Raw genomic sequence first — 27306 nt, forward strand, 5'->3', positions numbered from 1 at the left:
AGTGTCTACCTAGGACAGGTCAACAGTTCAACCCTATCACCAAAGTTCACGTGATAAGGACACAGAGCCTCTGCACAGGAATTTACTGCAGCGTTTTAAAGGCTCTTTCCGAGGATGAAAGGCTCTTTAAGAGGATATAGACGAGGTCATAAAATTGACTTTAATGACTCGCCTTGGCACATTGTGTAGGAGGATGCAGTTTGACTAAATATCAAATAGAGGGTGAATGTCTTATCAGCCAAACAAGGACAGGCCATCGCAGTAAAACGAGCTGCCATCTTGTCACACAAACACGCACGCACACATACGACTGCACACTGTTTACACTTTCTTGTTAAACTACAGCTGAACTGTCAGGATACTGAATTACCTATCACTCGCTACTCAGAAGAGCTCTCTCTTGCATCGTATCTCCGTCACACTTTCAATCGGTGTCCCCCGCCACCTTTACCATGTAACCCACATTTTTGCCCGAGCTGCCAATCAAAAATGTTGGCATGGAGATAGCTGCTCCCTCGACTACAGCAGACATCATCTGATGTAGGACAAATTAGGAGGGGGAATTGGTCCCTTTGCTCCCACTCTTCCAGTTGAGTATATTTTAAGCTGGGGGGGAACGTCTTGTCTTTGGACTAATACAGGCCTATCATGGTCATACTGCTCCTGCAGGGCCCCAAGCTTCATTATTACCAAACCTAATCAAAAAAACAGGGAGAGGGAGAGAAAGAGACTTCAAAAATGAAAACCACAGTAGAGGGAGAGCGAGACAATGAAATCCCTCACGTGAAGCCAGAGACCGCACACCCGTGAAATAAAGGATTCCTTCACGCTCCTACATGAGCTGTGTACAGTTTTTAATCTCCCACTTTTAACTAATGGCTTGTAGGCAAGGCGTGGGAGGGTCGGCGATGATTACTTCCATCAAGTCAATTAGTAGTGGTATCTGAAAAGCTGTCACTGTGATGAAAAGTGATTTGTTCGTCCCTGTCTAACTCTGCTGCAGGTATTTCCGCTGCACTCGTAGAGGAACGTCACAGTGCTCATACAGCACTTAAAATGATTGGATGGATGGTTGAATGTCAATTGTATGGCCTCCTTTTTTTTTAATCATATGCTCGTTCACTTCAGCGGCTGCATATAAAAATGAGGGACCCACTTTTACAGAATTTTCCGCTGCTGAATTTAAAATGTAATGATTTGTTAAACAGGTCTCTATGGGTTGTGAGGGATTTGGGAAATATGGAAAGCGTATTTATAAATCCTCCGGCTTGTGTTATTCGCCAGGTTTCTTTCACACGGCTCGTGATTGACCAGGTGACTGTTCCCACTCTCAATTTATTGTTTAGATTGATGTCTCTCTGCCGTGAAATAAGGTGTCACTCAGAAAAAGAAGGTTTTAATAGTGAAAATACTCTAATGATGCCCCCTACAGGTTTAGCTGATAGCAATAACATCTTAATGCATGGAAAGAAAAGCTATACTCATACAATGGGATTGTTTTAATTGGAGATAATACAAGACAGTGACAGCAAATGAAAATAATTACATGCAGTCTTCCATGGAATAGCAGATTGTTGAAATTTAATAGTTGTATTCTACAGAACTTTGACTTATCAATTTATAGATTAAGGTGATTTCATCGGGAAATACAACAAATGGACGAATGCTAGTCTACCAATGGTTACCTCTACGGGCAGTTCAAGTAGGTTTTGTAATTTGCTGTGGGTAACCTTTATCTACTCGAGCACGCAACATACCTCTCCCTACCAGCTCATCTCCACTGGTCCCAGCTTCACTCAACTGATTGTCGCTCAGCTCCCAAGCTCATTCCCCTTCCAACTGATTAATCACAGCTCAACCTTCTTTGGCTTTGTCTTGGAAACCGCCAATCCCTCCTTTCCCTCAGCCTGGAATCCTAACCCCCCAAAACCCCAAGAGAATTCCCTGGTCGCAAAGTTTACTTATTTGATTTGGTCGGCCACTGCAGGTGGTTCAGGGTCAGATAAAAAAACCTTTTTTTTTGTAGATCTGTGACTTTAATCTCAGAATTTTCCCAGTAATTGTATTTTACCTACATGCAATTTTATTTCACAGCATTGAATCATCAGAAAAATAAAGTAAATCCCTGAAATACATGAAACACTTCACAATCTAAATAGATGACCTGACAGGTATTCAGTCATCCATCAGAAAACTTTTTGCTACTCTACATTTGTTTTTGGTGAAAGCCCCTTGGCCTTGCTGACGAGTGAAGTTACACTGACTGATAACCCAGCATGGCTGTGTCGGGATTACTGTTGAACATCCTGCCCGAGGCCCCTGGGAACACCCTGCTGCATCATTCTGTCATCAGCTGGTGCTCTGAGAGTCCTACGCTCCCTGTGTGTGGTACCGTATTTCAGACGTCACTGTCCTCTGCCAAAATCAACTTCCCGGCTTCCTCCCTCATCTTTCCTTGCCATGGATTACTCAGCGCCCCACGGCAGCACTCTGATGAGGTGGGGCTGAACTTTGAGCCCCACCTCATCGTTTTCCCCGAAAACACCTTCATCATCACCCCAACTCCAAACCTGCCCCTTCAACAATCACCTCCACATAAGATAAATCTTCCTGACAGAGCGATGTCTCATGAGTGACACACCAGGAAGGGCCCTGCATACCCAGGGCTGCGTGCCAGTCCGACTCTGAGCTGTGTTTCTGAGGTTTGGGCCTGTGCCACATGGTCCACAAAGCCCCTGTTTCATTGTAAAAGTGGGATTAAAATTTCATTTAACACACTGGGTTATGCTGTTATATGACAGTGCTGGGAGCTCTACTGTACCTAATGCGCCCAGCTTGTGCTGACAGATAAGTTGAGCTGAGTTTCTCCGGACCAGGGACTCTGTCCACTCCTTAGCTCTAAATGAAACAGACTGTTATTCTTTCCAACAAGCCATACAGTAGCCCTGTCCATCATTAAAGCTATGAATCACGTCTCTGCCGTTGCATGGGCTCCCTCAGGGGTATATCATTGCTTTGCCCCTTAATCTGGGCAGATTTCCGTGCTCGGTCCGCTGTATAGAGTTCTGTTTTTAGCACAATGAGCAGCTTGCTCATGTTACTCTGCAAAAGCATTGCATACCACAATCTTCCCACATTCGCCATCGAATACTGTGGTTTCAGGTGTTTAGAGAAATACAAGTAAATGCAGCCCTTCAGCAGTGGTTATACAGAACTAAATAGCATGGCTTCTATGGTGAGGATGTTTAGTTGCTTTTTAACCCTGCTGGCTGGAATTATCACAGCAACAGAAAGCACCATATGTGGTTAATATCGATGTTGAGAGATATGTTCCGTGGAGAGGAGAGGCTGTAGGTCTGCAGGCGAGAAAAAGATAAAAAGAGGTCTAGTCTCCAAGCTGCTTCACGCTCTTATGGAGGTCAATTGCTTCTTCAAAAAAACCCTATTAAACCGTAGGCCCTAAATGTATGCTACTTTGTTAGAAAATCACTATTTTTTTTTCTTTTGATTCCTCTGCGTCAAAGTCATTTATATGCAGGGTTTTCTGCAGCGGTGATGCAATACGTTGCAAAGCAATTTGTCAAATTGGGTTCTTCATGCTGAGAAAAACAGGGAGACAAGGAGACATATCTGGAGTGGGCCATGTAACAATATACTTAGGTGCAGGCATGTATCAACATGTATGTACTTGTGTTAGAAAGACGAGAAATGTCAATTTGCTTGGAAAGCTGCACTTGGGTTTTCTCTGCCCGGGGGAAAAGCACTGAGAGTTGGAAGGTGTACTTTAGTTGAAGGATTACTCGTGGCAGCAGAGAGAAGTTTCCATCCATCACTCAGACTGCAGGAATCTGTCTGTTCCCTGTAACTAATTGGCCATCCAGCTGTCAACCCCCGGATTTCCTTGCCCTTTGGACAAAGCATGACTGGTCAGTCACCACCGTAAACCAACCGCAAAGGTTGAGAAACATGCTGCAGGAAAAAAAATACATAAAAATAACCTAGAGAAAACAGGGCCGGGTGTAGAGGAGGTAAATGGTTGAATACTCTTTACTGGGTGAGTGATGTGAAATCCAGCGTGCACCGCGTTTTAATATTATATAGTGGCTTTCATTTATTAATGCTGAACCACAATGGCTGGTAGATAACTTTGACTCTGAAGTCTTTGTGTTTGCATGTGTATATGTTTTCTTACTCGCTGTGCTTGTTTGAGCTGAAGCGTCTTTCCTGTGAACAGTTTGCTTCTGTTTCTCTCATTGAGAATTCTCTTGCTTTCTTTAGAATGCGGCATTGACCCCTCTTAGAGAAGAGGAGTGCTGTCGTTGTACCACGTCCTCCCCCTTCTCTCCTCCTCTTCTCTCCACTCCTCCCCCCCCCCGCCTGTCACTTCAGAAAGCCTCTCACTGGAGAGCTCTCTCTCAGATCAGCACTAAACTCTCTCCTTAGTCTCAGGAAGTGTTGGAAGAAGCACTCTGCCTAGCAGGCTTTTCTTAGACTCCTAGGTCTCATTGCATATTCATAGCCCCCTCTACAGTTGAGGGTATCAGGTTTAAAAAAAGACAGAAGAAAGAAAAAACAAAAACAAAAAAAAAGGTTATATTTTTTACATCATCTGTTTTGTATGTGAAAGAAATATGAAGGTTTTCCAGTTGATTTGTAAAATCATTTCTCTGTCTTTGTTGTCAGTGAAGTGTTGCTGATGATTTTGGCTGCTACGGTTGAGGTCATTTTCCCATGAGCTCAGTTAAACTGTTCAAACACTTATGTATCCCTCTTCATTGCCACACAAATAATGCAAAAACACTAGGACTTGAAGTGGGGAAATCGAGAGGCTCCAATTTGTCACCAGATCTGAGAGCATGGGATGTGTCCCCCCCACCCCTCGGACGCTACATTGTAATGGCGACAAAATCCATTATACTACAGTATAATTTGGTACGAGTATGATTTGGTACAGCATAAAGTATTATACTTTACACAATTTTTTTTGCAGTGCATTATTTTTCTCTATTAAACACTTAAATAATGGCTCCTAGGAAGAAAGTAATCAGTTTGACACACCATGAAAGTTCACCTTCAGGTGATGTGGAACTTGTCCTGAATGATTTGGTTGAAACATGGATTACACCTGGTTTTCTACTTTGAATACCAATTCATACATAAACACCACTAGGTGTAATAAATCTGTTTTTGGAGATCTTGTGGGGTCCAAACCTTTAAATCATTAAATGTACCAACCTATTAAAAGGTTTAAATACTACGGTCCTCCTCCTCCCTCTGTCTGAGTGTTCCTGAAGAATGTTTGCTTTTCCGTGATCTTTTTCTGGCGAGTATCGGCCCGTTGACAGTCCTCTTAGGGCTGCAAATCTTTTTTTTCCCCACATAGTGATGATGATGGTGACCAACCCATAAACAATGGAGAGGAGAGCAGTGGGACAGCTTGTCTTTTAACTCGAACCTTCTTTCTCCGGGGACGTCAATGCCTGTCCAACGAGCGGCAAGATTCATATGATCACCTCGTAAACAAGTGACCACAAGAAAAGGAAAGAAGAAAAAAAGTGATTCCTGTGGTTGTATTCAGACGAGAATCTCTGCACCCTGTCCTCCTCCTGATTAATAGCCGACTGGTCTTGCCGAGCAGCCACGCTCTGCCACGGCTGGGGCTCAGTCTGAGAACAAGGCAGGGGCTGACAGTGGTGAGCTATGTGCTGCTCTGCTACACGGGAGGTAATGAATCGGTGCGGCTGCCAGGACTGAAGTGTGGACAGCAGGAGGAAGAAAAGTGATCAGTCTTTTTTTTTGTGGGTGAGGGACTTCTCGTCCGGCGTGCAGGCCGGAGAGAGAGACAGAGCATGAAAGAGAGGGGGAGAAGAAGAAGGGAGGAGTAGAGAGACGAGAGAAAGAGTGAAGAGAGAATCAGCGAGGGGAAGTGGGTTGAATCAGGAGAAATGTGTGTCTGCAGAGGATGGTGGAAGGAGTGGGGGAGTCACCGAGTCTGTGTTAACAGTCCTGGGGAAATTTGCTCCCTGTTTCACCACAACACTCCCGACGCCACCGCGCAGGGGGTTCATTATTCTCACTTTACTCCTCCACTAATTATCGTTATCATTATTGGAGATAATTACCATTTCACTGCCTAACACCCATGTAGGCTACTCGGCTCTGAGTCACACACAAGGTTATCAATAGCTGCTCAATTGCAGTCTCATCTGCCTAATTATACGATTTGGGCTTTGTGATAACTGAATAGGAAGTGAAATCTAGCATTATGCCTTGTGTGCAGCAGAAACGCAGAAAGTCAGCAGAAGGGCCTGAAATAAACCGATGCGTGTGGAGCCTGTTAATTAAAAGCTGTGGCTTTGGCTGGAATATAAATCAGACGAAACAACTGGAAGTCTCTGAGATATCCTGCACGATGGTGCGAAGCTGCAGTGTGCAGCGAGCGTTAAATACAATCCACTGAGATGTAACTTCAGATCCTCCGTCTCTGATGTCCTCCATTCATTCATTACCTGTAGGAAGATCTTTATCTGACATTAGGGGCTCAGTTTTATATCTTCGCTGGGATTTACTTTAAATTAACTCACAATATTAACGCTAATTCAATCGGCTCATAGCACTATATCAATGACGAGCCTCTGCAGCATGCAGTTGTTCACCAGACCTGTTTTACAGTCGCTCGCTGGGACTTAAATGCTAAGCTTAGTCGCCGTGTTTGTAGAGAGGGGGTTTCTAAATCCCTCTGTGGCATTTTGGGGTTGGCAGCTGACGCCTCCAACCTAATGAATGCTCTCTCCATCTGCTGCAGCTCAACGCTAGAGCACAAGACTGACACAGGCCTAATCAGCAGGGGAAATTCATTAGACCTGCCCCTCGGTTACGTAGATCCGAGGACGTCAGGGATGGAAAACAGAGGGCACGAGGGAACGGGCACAGAGAGTATGATTAAAAAAATAAAAAAGAGGGAACGAAGGTGACATTGTGAGTGGGTCAATGAGCATATGACGGACAGTCGGGTCAGGCTGGTGGAGTCTGTGCTGGTGAGGATCTCATGACAGACAAGAGGCACCTTCTCTTTGACCCCAATTACCAGAGGTGTTCCTTTCCACGGAGATTTGCTTTCCCAGCCTCTTGTTTACTCTTCAGAGTTGTATGGATGATGGCATAGTTCCCCCAGAATGTGTCTGAGCTGTTGTGAAACTACTGGGAATCTCTTAACACATGTAGTGTGTGGGTCTCTATAGCAGGGCCTATACAGCTAATGATGAGGAGCAGCTTATCACAATGAATCGGATTATTTTAAATAATAATGAATAGTAAATAATGTCATTATCTAGTGACCAGTTAATTGTCTTATTCACTTTGAGGACAATGCAGATAATACCCTTTACATACATTCACTAATTAGACTTTAAATATCTGTTAATATCCTTATATCCTATTGATAATATTCAGTTAGATGTTTGCCTTTCCGCTTATATTCTGCTTTTCCAAAAATGTATTTATTTGTTTTTAGGCTTTGATGGAGGCCGAACTTTTTGGGAACTTTTAATGGACATTTGTCAAAAAATTTATGTCATTGTTTTAGACTAAATTGCCTCTCAATCCATTTCTAATACTCTTTTATACTATCATACCATTTCCTGCTTGTTGTTATGAGATGATCTGACCTCCTCCTTTCTTTGATTCTCTCCACAGAGACACTCATGGACTCCACCACGGCCACCGCAGAGCTAGGCTGGACGGTCTACCCCGTGTCAGGGTCGAGCGACAACAGCGTAAGTCACATGCCCTTCGTAGTTATATGCTTTACTTGCAATAATCAAGGTTTAATTAACTTATTATTTAAGCAATAACATAATTGAGTGATATTTTAGGGCATTTTCCTTGAGACAAAGGTGTATGTTTAGTGACCTTCTTCTAATATCTAAAATTGCCCTTTTCTGCTGGTAGCTGGTTTCTCACTCTAAGGTCAGAGATCAATTAATGAGTTTGCCTGCCTCTCAGAGAGAGTTAAATCATTTCCCCGAGGAAAAAACTCCTGCAACGTGATATTTGGCACCATATGTAGACGTTTGAAAAAGAAACCCTTTAGACTCGTCCGTGTTTTTCTCCAATGTTTGAATTTTCACCAACCCCCCCACACACTTTCTATTGAGTTATCCGTCCATAAAGGATCCAGATTTTGTACATGATCTGAATTCACTGAATCATGACAAGCACTGTATGAATGAACAATCAGACTTTAACTTACATATGTGTACTTGTGTGCCAGACTAGAAGGGGCTGTGTTATATGGGCCCTGTTGGTGTTTGATGCACAGTATTTCCACATGGTTTGCCAAGGCATTGGTTTTCTCCCAGCCACATGCAAGCCAGGCCCACTTAAAGCCAGCCAAAAACAGAGTCTCAGTCTCCTGCACTTCTTTCCCCACCACAAGATTTAAACTTCTCAGACTGGGTCCAAGAGAGAGAAAAAATGTTGTAGACTTATTTGCTGGTGCATTTCTGAAAACCACTGCCGATTTTATTCAATTATTTATGCTTCTGTGGTTTGTATTAAAGATGGTTTGAATTATCATGCTGTGTCTTTTTGCACTATAAAATAAGCAAAATATGGCTTCATGGAGCGAGCTGGACTTCAAGAGTTCCATGATACAACTTCAAAGTTCTTCAGCAATAATTTAGTATAACTTCATCTCTCTCAACCTGAGGGCACGTTGTCTCCTCCCTGCTAATTCCGACAATCAATAGCAAGGCAGAAAGACGCCTGCTTTCTTTTCCCCTCGCCAGCTCTGGATCCAATCTTCTCAGAGCGTGCTTACGCACATGCATACCAGCTCCAAAGACAGTTTACTTCACGTCTCGCTTTCATCTTTGCAAACTGGTAGATTCAGCAAAACATTCACTCAACCCATATTTTGTAATCAGGTTTAATACGAAGTGGAAACTTCAGACTTGAAGAAAAAGGTCACTGTTTCGAAGTATTGTTCAGGCCAAAATTAATTTTGGTGTCTGAACATCCAACTAAAGAGCTCCACACTATAAACTAATCGTCTGTGTTGCTGTAACTCGTGGCTTACTGTCTTATTTTATGGTAGTTTTGTTTTCAAAAGCTAAATCAATAATAGAAAAGACTATAGTGAGCATTAAATAAAAAAACAGTAGATTTTCAATTACATTTTGAATTTTCAACATCTTCAGCTCCTCTGGAAGGTTGTTCAAGCGACTCTGACTGTAAATGTCTGAAAGCAGCATCCCCAAACGTTTTTGTTCCGTTTAGTGGAACAGCTCCGAGAGAATAACCAGAGGATCTGAGGGGCCTCATAAACCACAGGCATTTCTGATAAGTATATAGGTCTAATTAGTGTCTCAACATAAAACTAAAGACCTCTAAATTCTTCAAGAATCACCTCTGGTCCAGTAACATGTGATGAAACCCTTGATTCTGTGGTGGCTTTGTCATCCAAATCAAATATCTTCACATTTAGTCGTCCTTGAACACTTATCTATGTGTACACTTATTTTCTGCTTTAAACTTCAGACTTAAAAACTTTAACTGTTGTGTCATGCGGGTCAAATTGAAGTAAAATTATCGTCCAAACATACGACTAAAGCCATCGAAACTCTTCAAGAATCTTCTCTTGTGAAGAAACATGTGGTGCACTGCCTGATTTTGTGGTAGTGTTGTCGTCCAAATCAAATAACCTCACAGTTAGACTTCCTGAAGCACTTATCTGTGTGCAGTCATTCTCTGGTTTAAACTTCAGATAGTCCCCGTGCTCCTTTCCGGAAACCTCCACACGCAATTATGATATATCCCCCTCTCGGAGTGCAATGAAATGCGAACAACTCCCTAAGCCCCCGGGCTTTAGTCAGGTATAGGTTGGCCTTATCAGCGTGGGCACTGAAGTTTAATGATGATATGGCTGAGCTTGTCAAACTCACAGTCCACTGGAAAGTGAAGAGCGAGGGTGATGAAGATAGCTTGTCCCTTATGGCCCAGGGCAACAGGTGTGGAAACAGAGCTGGCTGTCCCGCTCCGTATAACAGCGAGAGGTGCTTTACAGAAGCTATTGTCTTACACACATATATGCATGGCTTCACGGGCTTAGTCGGTGGATCAGTAACATCCAGCAGAGCGCCGCACCAGCAGTTGGCTTTCACTACTCTATGCGGCTTCATGAAATATATCCTAACTTGACACGTGATACTGTGCCACACAAAGGGAAACGCAAACAAGTAACAGTGTGATATTAAGTCAGAAATGTTATCGCAGTTGGTGCGGTTCCACACTTTTATTTTACGGGATATTTGAATAACTCCTGTCAAATTATTAGTATAAGAACTGTCTTGAGTTACAGCAATAAAGTCAACTTCCTCCATGAGGTTTCTTAAAAAAGAGATTTTGAGGAAAACAAACACTTGAGCTTGATGTAAGCCAAATATTATAACCCTCTCTGTGCATGGCTTGGCAGTGCCTCCTTTTAATTATGTAAAGTGACAGCCAAACTTGTGTTGTCCCTGAGCCAGACAAGCATGACGTCTTCATTATTCATTGCAAAACCAAAAACATTCAGAACTAGTGCAATATTTACCAAACCAGACTTTATCCTGGAGCAATTTAGGAAGTTTGGTGTCTTCTAACTTATGTTCTGAGATTTTGTCAATACAACAGTCAGTCCACCCACACTGGTGCCGTCTGTAGACTTGGAATATCATGTTGACATATGTCTGAGCCGGGGAACTTTGTGTAGACTTAACCCCAAGTACACACTTACACAGAATGTCATAACACGATTATGATATAACAATGGCAATGCATATAAATATCAGGCACAGCTTAACAGCAACTTTACATTTATATACAAATACATATTTATTGTCTGTGTATGTATAGACCATCAGAATACAATGAACTCCTACTGATGCCTGTTGCTTCTCACTCAAACTCCATCAACTACTCTCTTTATGAGATCTTGACCCTCTGAGAATCTGCCGTGACATTGAGGTAATGTGTAGCTGACGAGCGGAGCAGGGTTAAGTGGTCACTGTTTTCTTTTCTGGAGTGGAGCTGAGAGATGTGCGAACATCAGGTCAGATCTCCTGACCCGCTGGCCACCACTCTGCCGAAGTACTGACATTTAGAAATAGACGTCCGGCTGCGGGGAGCACACAGGGCGACTGTGGAGGGAAAACTGAGGTCTCCTGAATAGGCGGAGAACATAATGAGGTAGTGTGCGTGGCTAAGGTTATCATTATGGATGTGTCATAATATCCCTGTACCAGGATATGTCCAGTGTCACCCGGGGACACAGCAGGGAGGTTTGCAGGACGGCAAGGAGCAGCACATGTTGCAGAATGTTTGTTAAACAAATCATTTCCTTGTGAGTCATCAAAGATACTGCATATTGTATTAGAATTCCTCTGGAATAAGATTGAGACTGTTTACATTTAATTGTGGGCATGTGTGGCAGACCAAAATGGCATATTCCTGTTTCCACATAGCCTTTCTTTTTCTTTATAAGCAATTTGTTGTAGTTATTTCACTGTACTGGAGTTGTTGGATCTTTAAAGTGACCACTAATTCGCTGTGATTCACAATTAAAGTCTGTGAAATTATGTTTTAAGAATAAAGCAGCAATAAGGGGGTAAAAGGTAGAATTGTTCCTCCAGCTTCACATGTTGTGCATTACGTAGTGGACAGTGGTAATTGGAGTTGACTGCACCAGACAGTTCTACTTAAGTGTGTGTGTGTGTGTGTATGTGTGTGTGTGTACGCTCTATGAGGCCAAGTCTCCTGCAAGATTTGGCTCCCATGGCCTATCCCGTAGTAATTGAATGCAGAGAGTGGGTGTCATTTGTCCACTGTCCCTCTAGGGAAGCCACTCCTGCTCCGACAGATTTCCCACTACTGCAAATAGGGCGACTGTTCCCCGGGAGTTCTCCACTGGCTCCTTCTCTCTCCGTCTCTCTCCCTGCTTTTCTGTGAATAATTTATTTACTTCTGTCAGTGATAGAGCAGTGATAATATGTAATGTGCCTTTGGACGGAGAAGCTCGTTCAGGTTAATTCAAACGCTGGAATGACAGGATGTGATAAATACGCTGTTCACGTTATGTCAAAACACTGAATCCATTCAATATCGTGACAGTTCGTTCACACTGCGACGTGACTGATGTGACACTTTATTCTCACCAGCTGTAGCTTGTACAACAGGCTGTATCCGAGTGTAGTTGCCTTTTTGCAGGTACACACGGCTGCGTTGTCACTGTCCTTTAGTTACTGAATTGGCACTTTTGGTATGTGTAGTAATGGATCTATTCTTCCTTTAGTCCTCCAAATAACAGTTTAACAGTCCATCAAACAGCTTTGAGTATCTGCATTGACGATCAACGACTCCTCCACGAGCACCTGCCAGACATATCTAAGTATTTATCACAATTTTCTGACTTGCTGTTGACAACTAGTTCGTGAGGAGTGTAGCTGTGGTCATCTCCTTGCAGCCAACACACTTGTTGACCGTGTGTGTGCTGGCATGTTTTCCTCCGTAGCATAGATGTACAGGAAATTGAGAAATCTGACAACCTGACTGTGTTGCTTTCGGTATGAATTCATAACAGTAGAGTTTATAGTCCCAGTAGAGCAATATAAGGAGTGACACATCAACAACCAAGAGTCTCCCTGCAGGCTGTTGGCTGCTGATGCTTGATTCTTCCTCTGTTTTTCATTTAGGATTAACATTTGGAAGTTATCTTTTGTGGCTGTTGTTAATCCCTTCGAGGCTGTGGCTGTGATTAAGGTCTTTATACAAACACCTGACGTGTTTTGCCTTGAGTGCTACACTGAACCCTTCAACGCTCGGTCACTGCAAACCAGTTTTGTTTAAAACGTCAGTGGAAAATATAAATCCGCAGCAGTGTGCAGCAGCTCCTGCATGATGTGTGTTCTGCAGAAGGGTTTGGTAATTAGCTGCTACAAAGAGGTCTGAAGAGTTCCGAGACCCTGGACTAATGTTATCGTTTGGGTTGTTGAGCGAAGCAAAGAGCTCTCTGTGTTGAATCGTCTCAGCTGTAGTGGGATCTCCAGTCTATAATTCAGCCTTGACGGGTCTTTCCGCTTGGCTTTACAGATAAAGCAGCGACCTACTGTCATGGTGACATATGGATTGCAGGTCAGCTGAACTTTTCTCTCTCTCCTCTCACTCTTCGAGTGGCAGAGATATTGATTCTCAGCCTCTTTCTCGACGAACATCACTGAACTGTAACGGCTCATATCAATCCGTAGAATCGGCTGACACATATTAGCCCTGCCACAGCCTAACCACCACTGTCTACTGTATATTTACTCCACACATTCGTTTTCTGTGTTCTGTCTCTCAATATTGCTGCTAGCATTGTGAAAAGTTACAGCCTCTACAGGTTATCAGTTCATCAACCCAAACCTGTTTCGGGAAAGAAGTTTTCTGAACAAAATAAGATGGTGTGTAATTTCGAAACAGTTGATGGATAGAGCTGGGGAATAAACATACCTCTGCAGAGGCCCCACCGTCTCTCTAAATCAATTTGCACCAACTGTACACATTCCTACGCATGATTTTCTAAATGTGTCTTTTCATCAGGATCCATGAATAATTGCCTGAGAAAACTGAAAATGATAGATCGAGAGAAGCACAGTTAGGAAGTGAAACAACAGTTAGTAGTTAGTTGATTCACCTTAAATTTGTTTATTGTTTTACTGTTTGTCAAGAGTTTGTCATTCTCTGCTCATTAATGAAGAGTTAAAAACCACAACGTGTATTTGGGAGCAACAGTTGAGTCTTTTGTCTTCATAAAATACGAAAAACAGTAGGAATATGACTCAGGAATCATGATAAATATCAATATGAAAGGTTTTGTTTTAATATGATTTTGTCCATAATGCCAAGCTCCAGTGCAGGAAGTGCATATGCACTTTTCTGTTCTTTAATACAAATTATCTCATAAATGCTGGTAGTTAAAAAGACTTTATAATGAATTTCAAACAACACACATTTGCGTGATAATACGATAGATTGGTTTCGGGGTCTGTTGTGTCACGACTACCTAGCTACACAGTTCATTGAAAATTACTTTTTATACTCAGAGCTTCAAATATAACACAGAAGGATTTCCTGGCATTTATTTTAGTCTGTTTGGAGTAATGGACGACAAACACCCAGCAGGTTCAACCAAACACTGAAACTTGTTAACAGACACTGTTCGTCCTGGAATTATTAGAGCCAGACGAGAGCAATTAAAACATAAAACATTGTGCTTTTGTTTGGAGCCAGTCGTGCGTTGTGTTTCACACCGATGCTTTTTCATCACTATGGGTGTTTTCTTTGTGCGAGGGCTTTCTTAGAGGAGGGAAGACTATACCAGTGTACAATAATAAAAAGAAACACAACAACACCCGCTTCTTGTTTACCTTGAAGTTAATGGCATGGGTTTTAATAACATTGATAAATGCCCAGAATATATTAAAAAAAAACAAATGAGGTCTCAAAGATGTTTTATGCCTTTGGTTGTTAAGGGAATATGTTTCATCCATTTGGTGTTAAGCGTCTTTTTATTATATAATAAAGAACTGTTCATTGCAGTTAGCCCTGCGGCTGTTGACTTGCACACTCGGGGAAACCAGAAAAACAACATTTGGCCAAACGTAACAGGATCTAGGCAGAATAAGCTGGAGTTTTTCTTTCCATCGTCATATGAGGGCAGCTCATCCCCTCTAACTAATCCATCCTGACATCCAGCACCAGTGTTACCTCCACCTTCTGTACTTAAAACACATGACCACCCTTTTACAGCACTCTCCGTAGAGAGCAGGGGGGAAAAGCTGTGAAAATGAAGACGTTTCTTCTAATTTCACACTCGGCGCTTGATCGTTAGGCTCTTATTATGCCTCATTTGCTTCCCTCCACTGGCTGTGATGAAAGAGGGCCAAAGAGGCCATGACAGGACAAAAAGGGGCCCTCCATCAAAACACATTTTGTTTGGGGTCTTTTCTAGCCTGGCTTAACCCTTCCCCCCACATCACTATCCCCTGCAGTATCCCCTGTCCGCGTCGCTCATTAGCAGCAACCCCCACCTGTTTCCACATGAATTTTATTAAACTGTGTTTGTCCAATCCTCTGCTCTCTGCGGCCTGTCCGCTCTTGTTTAATTGGCCCACAGCCTCCCCACTGCCAATCAACAAGTGGTAAGGTCAATGGCTGCTCATGACCTGGGACGATGATGTCTGTCAGCACGGGCCAACAGACAGATGTATCCTTAACCCGCCGACAACCGGTAGCTTGTATAACAACACAGCCACAATTGCTTTGTTTGAAGTTGGTACAGAGAAAAACTGACCACACTGAACCACATTTGTGTATCATGAATGTGTAGTTTGATTTTACTCATTACTCAAGTTTTGGAAAGGGATGTCATATTTTTGGCCGCACATCATTCCTCTATTTGATTGGCTCGTGTTGATGGTTTGGGTCGAGCTAAGCCTCACACTCGCTGTGTCTTTTAATTAAGACACGAGAATTAAGCACCAAAGCTCTTCTAATTAGTCGGAGGATGTTTGATAAAATGCTGCTTTTACAACAAGAGGGGTGACTTTCTTCCCCCAACCCCGTCAAGAATCTGTCAAAATCCTCACTGAGAGGGCTCTAATTTGAGAAATTATATCAGCTGTGAAGTGAAGAGTGAAGGGGGGGAGGCAGGGTTCGGGCCGAGCAGAGGCAGTAGAGGGTGCAGCTGATGCAAAGTGGCTCCTGGGGTTTTTAGAACAGGTTTTTTTCTTTCTTTCCTGGCTGAGATGCTGAGGTCAAGGTCAGGACCTGCTCAGTAGTTAGGGTGCATGGTGTTTAAAGCGTGTTTGATCCTTGGCCAATGGGAAGGAAACCACAGAGGTTGCATCTGGAGCCTGTACAGTCAGATCCAGGACTTGAGTGGCTGTGCAGTGTGTGAGCTTTGAAGTAGAGCAGCGTACCCGAAAACCTGTGAAATTTACCCCTTGATTATTCTTTCTATGATTACCTGTGTAATATGATTATACCAGTTTAGTGTGACTTTGATTGTGGAAATTGAATGTCATGTTTCCTCGTTGCTTCGCTGTAATGACAGAACCTTTCACTACAATGTCAATAACCTATTAAGGTATGTGCTATGAATGTGTCCTATTGAGATACAGTACAATAAAAAAATAGGACACGCCGTCATATAAACCAAAGCCTCTCTGCAATGCTCAAGTGACTTAACTTCATGTCTCCAGTTTCTTTTTAAGCATTACAGCATGTGAATGATTATTTCAATGCAGGACAGGAAAGGAGAGAGAACATCAAAGCTCTCTGCCTCTAACAAGTAGAGCTTACATATTTAACACTTTACAAAATTCAAAAGTTTCTGCTGCCCGTACTCCCTTTGAGTTTTTGGAATACTTAAATAGAAATTGTAAAATCATTATTTGCACTTTCACATTTTGATGAGATCAAACGAAAGTAAATTGATCTGAAGATTATATATATATATCTATATATATATAGATATATATATATATAGTTTTTAGTGACTTTATTACCTCTGCCAAGGAAGCAAGTTTTTGCCTGTATTTGCTTGTTATTTGGTTAACGCACAAACTACTCAAGATGGAGAGATTTCTCCGAGAATAATTAATGGATCATGATAAGATAATCTGGCATGTTTAGTTGACTGACATTTCTCAGTTTGCGCGATTTAGTGAATTTCTAAATATGGTTTTATGAGGTCAGTGTGTTGGCCCTCACCGGAGGTATGCACTCTACTGCCTGTCATTCTAGTTAATGTTTAAAATTTCTTACATTCAGTGACAGGAATGCTTAGTTAACTGTTTATCTAAGCGCCAGGTAACTGATGACATCCGGCTCCGACACTGTGAGAGTGCATTCCTCAAACTGAGACTCAGCAGCTTTTCACATAAACATAAACGATGCATCTCTAGGATATCTTGCTTATTTAACACCCACCCAAGAAAAAACTCTATGGTGTTGTTTTTAATATAATTCAGTCCTCTGGCTATTATTGTTATGTGAAACCATTTAATTTACTTAACAAAATCTGATTAACCTATATTACCTCAAGAAAATGGAAGACATGCGTGAAAGGTTGTCTCGCATTTGCGCTATGTAATCAGTTTAATTAAGATTGTGCCTTCATCGTTCCAGAGATCAAAGTATTACTTCGATGTGAAAACATTATTTTTATTGTGGTAAAATAGGAATCGCTGGGCATTTATGAAACTTTATATTAATCAGAAACATAAGGAGCATTTAATGCTTGACAGCTGAATTGCACTTAATTGAATGAATCAGTTAACTCTAAGCCTCAGTTGCCACATGTTTTCCTGCACAATCCTTAAAAGCATTTTGAGGACTGAGAAGGAAAAACTGTTAATTCCCTGTTTCTGTCTGTTTTCTTCCAACAGTGGGAGGAGGTGAGTGGTTATGATGAAAACATGAACACCATCCGGACGTACCAGGTCTGCAATGTTTTTGACAACAATCAGAACAATTGGGTACGGACAAAGTATATCCGGCGTCGGGGCGCACAGCGGATCCACGTGGAGATGAAGTTTTCTGTCAGGGACTGCAGTAGCATCCCCAACGTACCAGGCTCCTGCAAAGAGACCTTTAATCTCTATTACTATGAGTCTGATTCCGACACGGCCACCCGGACTTCACCAGCTTGGATGGAGAACCCCTGGATCAAGGTGGACACCATTGCAGCCGACGAGAGCTTCTCCCAGGTGGACCTGGGAGGCAGAGTGATGAAGATCAACACTGAGGTCCGGAGCTTCGGTCCAGTGTCACGAAATGGCTTCTACCTGGCCTTTCAGGACTATGGCGGCTGCATGTCCCTCATCGCTGTGCGCGTCTTCTACCGGAAATGCCCCCGTATCATCACGAACGGGGCGTTGTTTGGAGAGACACTCTCAGGGGCAGAGAGCACCTCCCTCGTTGCTGCAAGAGGTGTTTGTATCCCAAACGCAGAGGAGGTGGATGTGCCAATTAAACTGTACTGCAACGGAGATGGAGAGTGGATGGTGCCCATCGGGCGCTGCATGTGCAAGTCTGGGAACGAAGCTGTGGAGAACGGGACAGTTTGTCGAGGTATGTTGTGTTCTTCTACACATTTTCATCATATCTGCTAATGATAGAATCCATACATTTATGTTGGGTAGTGCACTCTCCACTGTACGCTGCTCCACGGATCTCTTCATTCCAAATAAGGTATAAGGTATAAATTCTGTGTATATTTATTCAACTGAAGCCATCAACATATTTCCATGAAAAAGAACATCACCTCCTGCAAACCAAAGCCCGTTTCTTGGATTTGTCTATAGACCATGTTTAGTTTAGTTAGGTTCTTCTGAGCTGCCATAAAAACCTCATCCAATATGTCCAGCCACAAATCACAGCAGCTTGTCAAAGAATTTTTTTTTTTTTTACATTTCTTCTTCTGGAGCATATCTATAATTGAAAATCTACTATACAAATAGATGCAACTATAACCCTCTTATCTGGACACAAATCATTTCCTCACTGCACTTCTCAGTAGTATGCTCTTTCTTGCACGAGTGAATGTTTTTTCACACCAAATGACCATTTCAGTTCCTCCACATCAGGAAAACATATTTTTGTACAAACCTAACAGAACAGATATTTTGAGAATATAAGAACAGCAATTTTGAACATACAGACGTTTAGTGCTAATCTTTTGTTGGCTGATACCTCCTTCTGACTTGAGCACAAAGAGGATATTTTTCCAAATTGCCTGCATTTACCTGTCAACTTGAATCCCTCGCAGGGAAATCGATTTGGCTCTTTCAAAACATTACTGTGCCCAACATTTTCCGTGTGCCATGGCCTCTCCGCAGTCTGGCAGGTGGTATTTGGTCAACGTGCTCAGAGATCTTGATCGCTCTGAACAGCATCACAGTGTGGAGCCTGCAGACTTCAGCCCAGCACAACAAACCACCCACCTGCATTACGGACCGACGTGTCGCTGCCTCTCCACTGTGCGCCTGTAATTACAAACATCCCCCCCAGTCACTGTGTTCTGGGAGGGGAAATGGGATGGTTGCCGCCTCTCTCTCTCTCTCTCTCTCTCTCTCTCTCTCTTACACACACATTCACAAACAAATACACTGCAAGGCCCTTCAGTGAAGCTAATGAGGACAAGCACCAGGCTCCTTCTGAAGGTATACAGACCAATGAGGGGCACATGACGACAGCTACCCTGCTGCAGCAAACCACTCTGAATCCACATCCACGCATAATTACACAAATCTGCCTGTTTTCTGACCTACATGTAATTCCCTGCATGTGCTGGATATGAACATCTCAGGGGTGTCCTCAGTCATGGTGTTTCTTTTGTGCTAAACGGGATTATACATTGCATGTGATCCGCTCAACGGGGAAATCATGTTGAGCCATTTTATCTCCTTGCAGAGCTGGGCATGGGACTTATTCTGCCTGGAGAAAATATGTAGCTCCCATTTTGGGACATGCTGCCTGTTCACTTTTCCTTACCTGCAGAGCACTGGCTTTGTAAACTTAAGGCAGACTATCATCACTCATCCCATGCTTTTCATCAGCTCTACTGCTGTCGTGAAGACTGTAGATCAGAGCACTGCAGAGATCACAGACAGACTGAAGGGTTCCTGACACAAGCACATATGTGGAGGTAGTTTTCCAACATTCTCACCATCACTGTAGATGTGCACCAATTCGTCTTCAGGGAACGTAAAGGCCGAACTGAAATGAGACCGCCTGGTCCTTGGAGGATTTCCTTTTCGCGTCACCAGCTTCCCACTCCCTCCCTTAATGGTGCATTATTAGCTACTTGAGCCACTATATTTAATGCGCAGGGAATCCTGGGATAAATTGGCTCGAGAAGGATCCACCTATTGGATTTTGGGGTTCAGGACTGGAAGGATGCATTTGATGGCTGCGTTCGAAGGAGCTTTTGAAATGGGAGCGTCCTAGACACACCGCTGTGATGCAATCCATCCTCAAGTGCAGCTTTGGAAGCATGCAGCCCTTGGATAGACACAGCTTCAACCCTCCATGGTCAGGTGATTGAGTATCTGAATATAAAAGCTTTGCAAGAAGGAGCCATTATCTGAAAAGGCAATTTTGGAAAAGGGGAAAAGAAAAGGGAAACATATTTTACCAAGAAAGAAAGTAAAACCATTAGATGAAGGAGATATAAGTCTGCGGTCCCTCCATTGTTCGGAAGCCCCTCTTGATGGAAAGCCGCCACCAGTTGGTCTGCACTCTACTCATCTTCCTGAACAGCGTAAGCTGATATCGGTGCTTGGAACTGTGGTCAGCCTCTTCATTTCCAGTGCCAGCAGAGGAATATGGAATTGATCTATAAAAGATGCGCCTTTGCTTGCTGATATTATTGGGTAATGAATTGATTAGGGAGAGGTGCCCTCGGTGGGTTTGTAAGATATCCCCTTTCATAGCTGGATTATGGAGCCACAGACAGTAAAAAGCTACCAAAATGAAAGAGACAATTTGTACTGGAATATGAATAACACAACCAATGCTTTGTTCCAGCATCTCCGCAACTAAACGTGTAATTACGCATGTAACAATTAAATCCTTGGCAGGGATCCCGGCAAATAATTATGCTGTCATGGAATCTGTCAAAATATTGACGGTATAAGGGGGTGCTTACATCAAATTGCGGAGGCCCTTTTCTCTGCGATTGTCTTACAAGTGAGATTAAGTTTCTTCTCTAAGAAGTGATGGGAGTGTGGAACCACACCGGGGCCTTTCAGCAGAGACGGCCCTGAAAAGAGAGATCTGATTTCCCTACAGAGCCTTGAGGAGATGGTGCACCACACAGACACATGAGGTCCTGTTTGCCCTTGCTGTTCACTTCAGAATGAAAAGAATTCCCTTCAGTGGGGCACAAAGAAAGCCATGTTCATGGGTGGAATTGCAAACTCCCTCAACAATGCCCATGTGTGTTTTTCCACTGTAATCTGATCATCTAACCCCATGCTATTGGGAGTTCAAGGGTCTCGACTGTGGGAGTGTGGCTCGTGTTGTGGAGCAGCGAAGATTCACATGGAGACCGGGATCTGTCACAGCAATAACAACAGCATGATTCATGCCCTGGTTATGTTTTTGTAAATTACTGTATTTAGGAGGGAAAAAACAAACATCATAAATCAAGCAGGGCAGATTGTGTGGCCCCCGTGGCCAGATCTGAAGCGAGAAGAGTCAACTTATCACATCACACCGTGTGACAGAGGAGTGCAAGTGTTGCATATTCTGTTTGTCCACTCATGTAATGATCCACCAGTGTAAGAAATGATTTTGGAGCCCAAATCAAGTCTGTTTCTGAGAAAGAGAAATTCTTCGAATTCTTGGATAGTGGAAAGAAACGAGAGACATTTGAATATATCACATATTTTGCATATGGTAATTTTTTTGACAATTTTGTGCTTGTAGAGTTTCAAAAATACATTCCAGCCCGTAGAGTCATATCCTAAAAATAGATGGGGACATTGTTTAATATTAACCACTGCCACGCCTCCATCTGTTTTACTGATGCACACGCAAACATACCTCTTAACTCACCGAAAGTGGCTCCCTTCCAAGATTCAGATGTACTTTATAAAGGGCATAGCAAATTCTGCTGCACATGCACGACAGACTCCTTGGAGAGTCACTGAGTCACATGAATGATAAGCATTTGAAGTAGTTGTGTGCAGAATACGCAACCACGCTAGGACCTGTTTTAATGTCAGTGTCTTTGTGAGGTCGGCATCAGTAGTGGCTAGTAGCTGCATGGAATTAGATTAAGGAGAGAAAGGCTTCAGTAATTCTCCAGCTAAATGTGCCTGTAGATAAAGAGAGTTAGGGGGATCCAGTGCAAAGGTAGGTGCCGGGCAGACATGATTGGGTAGACATGATTGCATGGAAAAGCGAAGGGGAGGAGGTGAAAGAAGGAAATGAGTCCCCCTAACCCACTGTCAGAATCCCAATTATTGCTTCCTCTTCGTCTGGAGAGGGTTTAAGGGTTTGAAATCAGCGTAGCACAGACAAATCCACGCTGCTGCCTTTTATTTCCCTGGGTGCCTCTGTCTTTAATGGCAGCTCTAATTGACTAACAGCGCACGTGGGGGAACAGCCACGCCGATGACTGTTTGACTGTCCTCTGCGCTGGAACAAGGCACAAAGCAAAACAAAACAAACACACCCCCTCAAGGCTCCTGCTGCATTGGGCATTGTGCAAACAAAGATGAAGGGAGGTTTGCATTGGGTTGCAGTGAGGAGGGCGAACGAGGAAGGGGGGGAAAGAATAAGAAATGGAGAGAGGGACCAAAATGTCAACAGTCTGCCTACACAATCTGTATTCATGCAAAAATGATGTTGATATGAAAGCCACACTTCTTCTCTCAGATTCATGGCTGCTTCGTTTGCTGATACGAGCCGTTCAGTTAATCACAAGGACTACAAATTAGCGCCTGAACAGATGTTCATTACTGCGGCATTTGCCTGTTAAATGGCGTCTTAGACAACATGACTTAATTTCCATTACTGATCTTTTCATTTAGTCCCAATAAAGAGTCTGTGATGTATATTCGATAGAAGTAGCTTCTGTGGTCTGTACACAGCGTAGGATGTTGTAACAGCAGGAGGGGAACCGGCAGAGCTCCAAGACGTGTCATTCTGTCCGCAGGGGCCCCAGGGAACATCCAGAAGCCTTTATTCCCTCTCACCCACTGAGATGGGGTTTCAGTGTGGCCAGGTGCTCTCTTTTTATGTCAGCCAGTCTTCTTTTTTCTCTGTGTTCTGCACGCTGCACACATCCATACAGCAGGGGAGAAAACAAAAAAAAGTGCAGGGGAGCCTTTAATTAGAAGAGGAATATAAAGTCTAATGAGAGAAAACTCGATTTTAAACACACATACAGCCCTTCCAATATACATTACCGCATAGTGAGTGCACAAATCAATTTATAGTCATGTGTACCGTCAGGAACACACAGCCACACACAAGCACTTTATCAGCCTTTGTTCACATCCCATTCATCATATGTGGATGTGATAACGTGACCTCCGATCCCTGCGAATCTCCCTGAACTCAAAGATCATGGCCCGCTAAGCCTGTAAACGTTTTCCATGTGTTTTCGCGCATGTCAGCCTCTGTTCCATATGCCCCTCTGTCAACCGCCTTATTATCCCACATCATCTTTTGAATTGCTAAGTCAGTCAGTTCAGACAGTCTGACCTTTCATAATCCCAGTGCCTCTCCTTTTCTGTTTACAATATTCATTCATCTCGTGGACTGTAGAGACTTTGCTGCAGATCTGCTTCTTGCCCAAGACACCTCTTCCTGTCTTTTCCCTGAGTCCAGAGATACCAGAGTCCCTGATGACCACAGACAGTTTTCTGGTGTTTCTCCATGAAAGTGGAGTTGGGTGACAACCCTGAGACCTTTTTATGTTTCTTTTTTTTTGTATTTGCGTTGGACAGGCTGTACAGACACAGTGGAAACAAGATCTGTGTACTATATAGTGATCCTTCCATATGTGCCTCTGTTTTCTCATCAGGGACAAGGCCGCGGCTTTGTCAAAACATCCCTATGTGCTCTCTCTCAGATGTCCCCATGTCCTGTTAGGATTCCAGTTGCTCTCTCGGCTACGGTAGACTGATGGATCAAGCATCTGTCTGGATAAAAAGATGAGAAGCAGTCATGCTCACTGTTAAAGACAGAAATCCCTCTTGAGTATAGGTGACCTTGTTTTCCAATGATGTATAAGAACTCGGGCCAACATTGGGAGAAAATTGCGGCGTCTTGTGTCGCATGCCGCTGACCTACATAAGAGCTTTTCTAAAAGTGAGAGCGGAGAGAAAGTTCATCGATTCCGATGACATCTCCACGCCATCTGTAGTTTGTCGTATCCAAGAGATGAGTACAGTTGTTCACACACAGTTAACCTCTTGGTCACTCATTAATGCACTTGAAACTGTTGAGTCTATATTCTGCTTCACACAGGATGGTCATTCAATCCTGTGGAACATCCCACAGATGCAGTGAGATAGTGTTACCCTGCACACAGAGGTGCTTGATGTTGAGGCGTGTGCTCAACTCAAACATGTGCCCTGCCATGTTAAGTGGAATTACAGAAGCATCTGTTCAATATATATTTCACCAGCTATAGTCTTTGTTTTGCTCTTCAGTTTATTTGAATTACTCGACTGTCTGTTCCTTTTGAGAAGAACATCGACGACAGCGACTTGTGAAACTGTTTGACTGCCGTCTATAACGGCCCCTCACTTTGACTTTCACTTTGTCCTAGTACAGTAAAGACGGCATTTCTTCCTTGTACGGAGGATACGCTCCACAACTATAATGGATTCTAAAATAAGTAACATCAACCGCCAACAAGGATGTCTCCCCTGTTAAACTTCAGGTGATTAAAGATTAAACGGCTATGCGGGTGAGGCCGGGAGACGAGAGGGTAGAGATGGAACAGAATGGAAAGGAAAAGAGGGGGAGATAAATATGAACAAGGGAACTGTCTCTTGCTCTCCTCCTATGTGTTTAAATGCTCATCCCACTCATCAACACACTGCAGTAACAACCGCGAGGGATCTCCCCTTCGAGCGTCGGAGAAGGAATTATCACAGGGAGAGAATATTCAGGCTATAAGCTTTCTTTCTCCAGTGTGTTGTGAGTCTAATGTTTTGACTTCAGCTCAGGGATTCCTCTGTTGTCTGCACTGAGATGATATCTTGACACACAATATGAATTCTGCATCCTCGTTTGTGGACGTCAACCTAGAAACAAGGAAACATATTTTGACTTTTTTTAAGCAAAAGCCTGTATTTCATCTTCCACTTGTAAATAATTACACAAAGTGGAACAATTTGGAGCGAAAACACACTTAAGATGTATTAATCCAAAGTCTCTAATGAGAGACTGCAATGTCCACTTTGCTTGGTACAATGAGTCAGTGTACACTGTAAATCTCCCTCGTCGTTGATATGTCTCTCTGTCACTGTCATTGAGACAAATTCCTGTGCATTTAATTACTTTTACAATCAAAGTGATTTAGATCACGACAGTACACCATGCTGCTCCCGATGGAAAACCAAAAGGCTGCGTTTAATTAACAGCTGACTCCAGTGCTGGAGACCAAATAAGAAAAACCAACAGACACAGAATGCATCTCTGGATTAAAGGACAAAAATCTCTGTTGAACTCTGAATGGGGGTGGTCGTGTCCGCACACGTCTTATCTAGTCACTGGGGGCCCGGCACTGTTCGAGTAAAATCAACAACAAAATCAAGCAGTTTATATTGAGATTTATTTTGCTATGGGATTTAATTCCAAAATGTTTAGAAATCCACCGGCTAATGTCAACTCAGAAAGTCGGAGCGGCGTAGCAAAGGATCAGGCAGTCACCCTTCTTGGGAGGTTTCCGAGTGGTTATTGAGTTTGAAATTGAACACATGCCACTAAAGCCCCGTCAATGTTGAGTTAAGCTCTCAAGTGCCACCCCTGCCGGATTGAACTTTGTTTTCTTTGCCAGGTTAGTGCTGAGTGAATCCAGGTGAGTGACATTTTGTTCAGAAGATAGACGGCCGATGTCCGTCACTATATCAATTGTCAGAACCCAAGATATATTGATAAAACGGTAACACTCACACAACGACCACAAAATTATTTAAACATGCACAGTTATTTTAGTTAGTTTGCTGACTTCGGGGCCGGGCACAAACAGCTGGTCTGAAAGAAAGAGCTGCTGACGTCAGTCGTTGGGGGGGCGGGATTATCGGGACCAATAACACTGTACGAACGTAATCGACAACCACAGCAATTATGACAAATTGTACAAATTCTTTAGACCCGTCATGTTTTGATGCCAATACGTTGACAAAGCCTAGAGTGGTTGTCACCATAAACAACATCTGGTAAACAACTAAACTTTGAGTGCTCCATTTTCCTGATGCTGTTCAAGTTAATTCTCCACGGATACTTTTCTGCTTTTCTGTCGCACACTGTAATTGTTTGTGGTATTTAGTATTACCCCGCCCTACGTCTACTTGTTTGTCACACCTCTCAATTAAGCCTGTAATTGCGCGGGACGAGCGTCCTTGAGGCTGAGCAGGAAAACAACCTCGGCTTCATTGGCCTGGTTTAATTGTCGAAGCCCTGTTGAAGGGGGATAGCTTTCCGTTGCTGCGGGGGACAGCTCGGCTTTGTAAATGGACTACTTACAGAATTTTCTGGATGTTAAAACTTTTTTTACTTCCCCGTGGGCTGCTGCTAAGCAAATAAATTACTCCAATATAATGAGCTGTACGCCCTCTCCGACGGAATTCTCAAGCTTAGAGCCAAAAGGTACCGTTCGACACGCTTCTTTTTTTTTTTCATTCTTATAAGTCTGTAAAGAATCGGGTTCATGGAGAGGATACCTTTTTCTTTTTTTTTCAGCCATGCTTTGGAAGATGAAAGCCATAGCAGAATCTGCCAGGCTAATCCTTATCTAGTTAAAATATTCCTACCAGTACATTATACCCTGTACCAATTGTCTGTGGGTGAGAATAATCTCCCCATGTTCCCCCTCTCCTCCCTCTTCTTCTTCTGCACCACCTCTAGGTCTGTGCGTTGAGATTAGTGCTTTTTTCCCACCGTTTATTCTGTAAAACCTTAGGGATTTTCTGTTTATACTGAATTTATATGGAGGAGGTGGTGAAACTGTAAACAACAACCTAATGAGAAGCCTGCTCTGTTTTGCCTTGTGTGGAAACATAACAATTGCTTCCTGTGCACCTCAAAGCAAGAGTGAATGCACAGTGCCGGGATATCATAATGTCTTTATGTCCCCATCATGTTAGAAAACTAGACAGTAATTACCCTTTAATTTTGTTTTAATAGGCTGTACTATTGCCATGTTATTATTTTCTCCATATGGTTTTGCTAATTCTAGGCCCTGGAATAACTGTATTGATGAATAAGAATGTAATTGGTCATGAGCCAAAAATATAATTATTTCCAAGTGAGGACATGGCTTCTACAAGAAATAGATAAGTATCTTTTAATACATTTTTCAATAGGATAATTGCTCTACCTATCTACACAGTATTTGTGTATTTTTTCATTATTCTTTATTCAAGTTCAGATTATAGATCCCTACAAAACTGATGAAATAGGTTGTTGGAGATCCATTTCCTCAATTTGGTTTTAAGTATTGGCATTAAAAAGGAAATATGAGGTACTTCAGGTCAG

General features: G+C 42.9%; 1 protein-coding gene across 5 annotated transcripts in view; it reads left to right on the forward strand.

The window, feature by feature from the left end:
- Nucleotides 1-27306, forward strand: part of ephb2b (eph receptor B2b) — a 120869-nt gene that overhangs the window by 36799 nt on the left and 56764 nt on the right. For all 5 annotated transcript variants that reach the window (XM_062407564.1, XM_062407581.1, XM_062407573.1 and 2 more), the window contains exons 2-3: nt 7696-7775; nt 17469-18153. In XM_062407564.1, the coding sequence (XP_062263548.1) occupies nt 7696-7775; nt 17469-18153 (765 nt within the window). The remainder of the gene's footprint in view (nt 1-7695; nt 7776-17468; nt 18154-27306) is intronic.

This window comes from Platichthys flesus, chromosome 2, assembly GCF_949316205.1.
Source record: "Platichthys flesus chromosome 2, fPlaFle2.1, whole genome shotgun sequence".
Classification (NCBI taxonomy): domain Eukaryota; kingdom Metazoa; phylum Chordata; class Actinopteri; order Pleuronectiformes; family Pleuronectidae; genus Platichthys; species Platichthys flesus.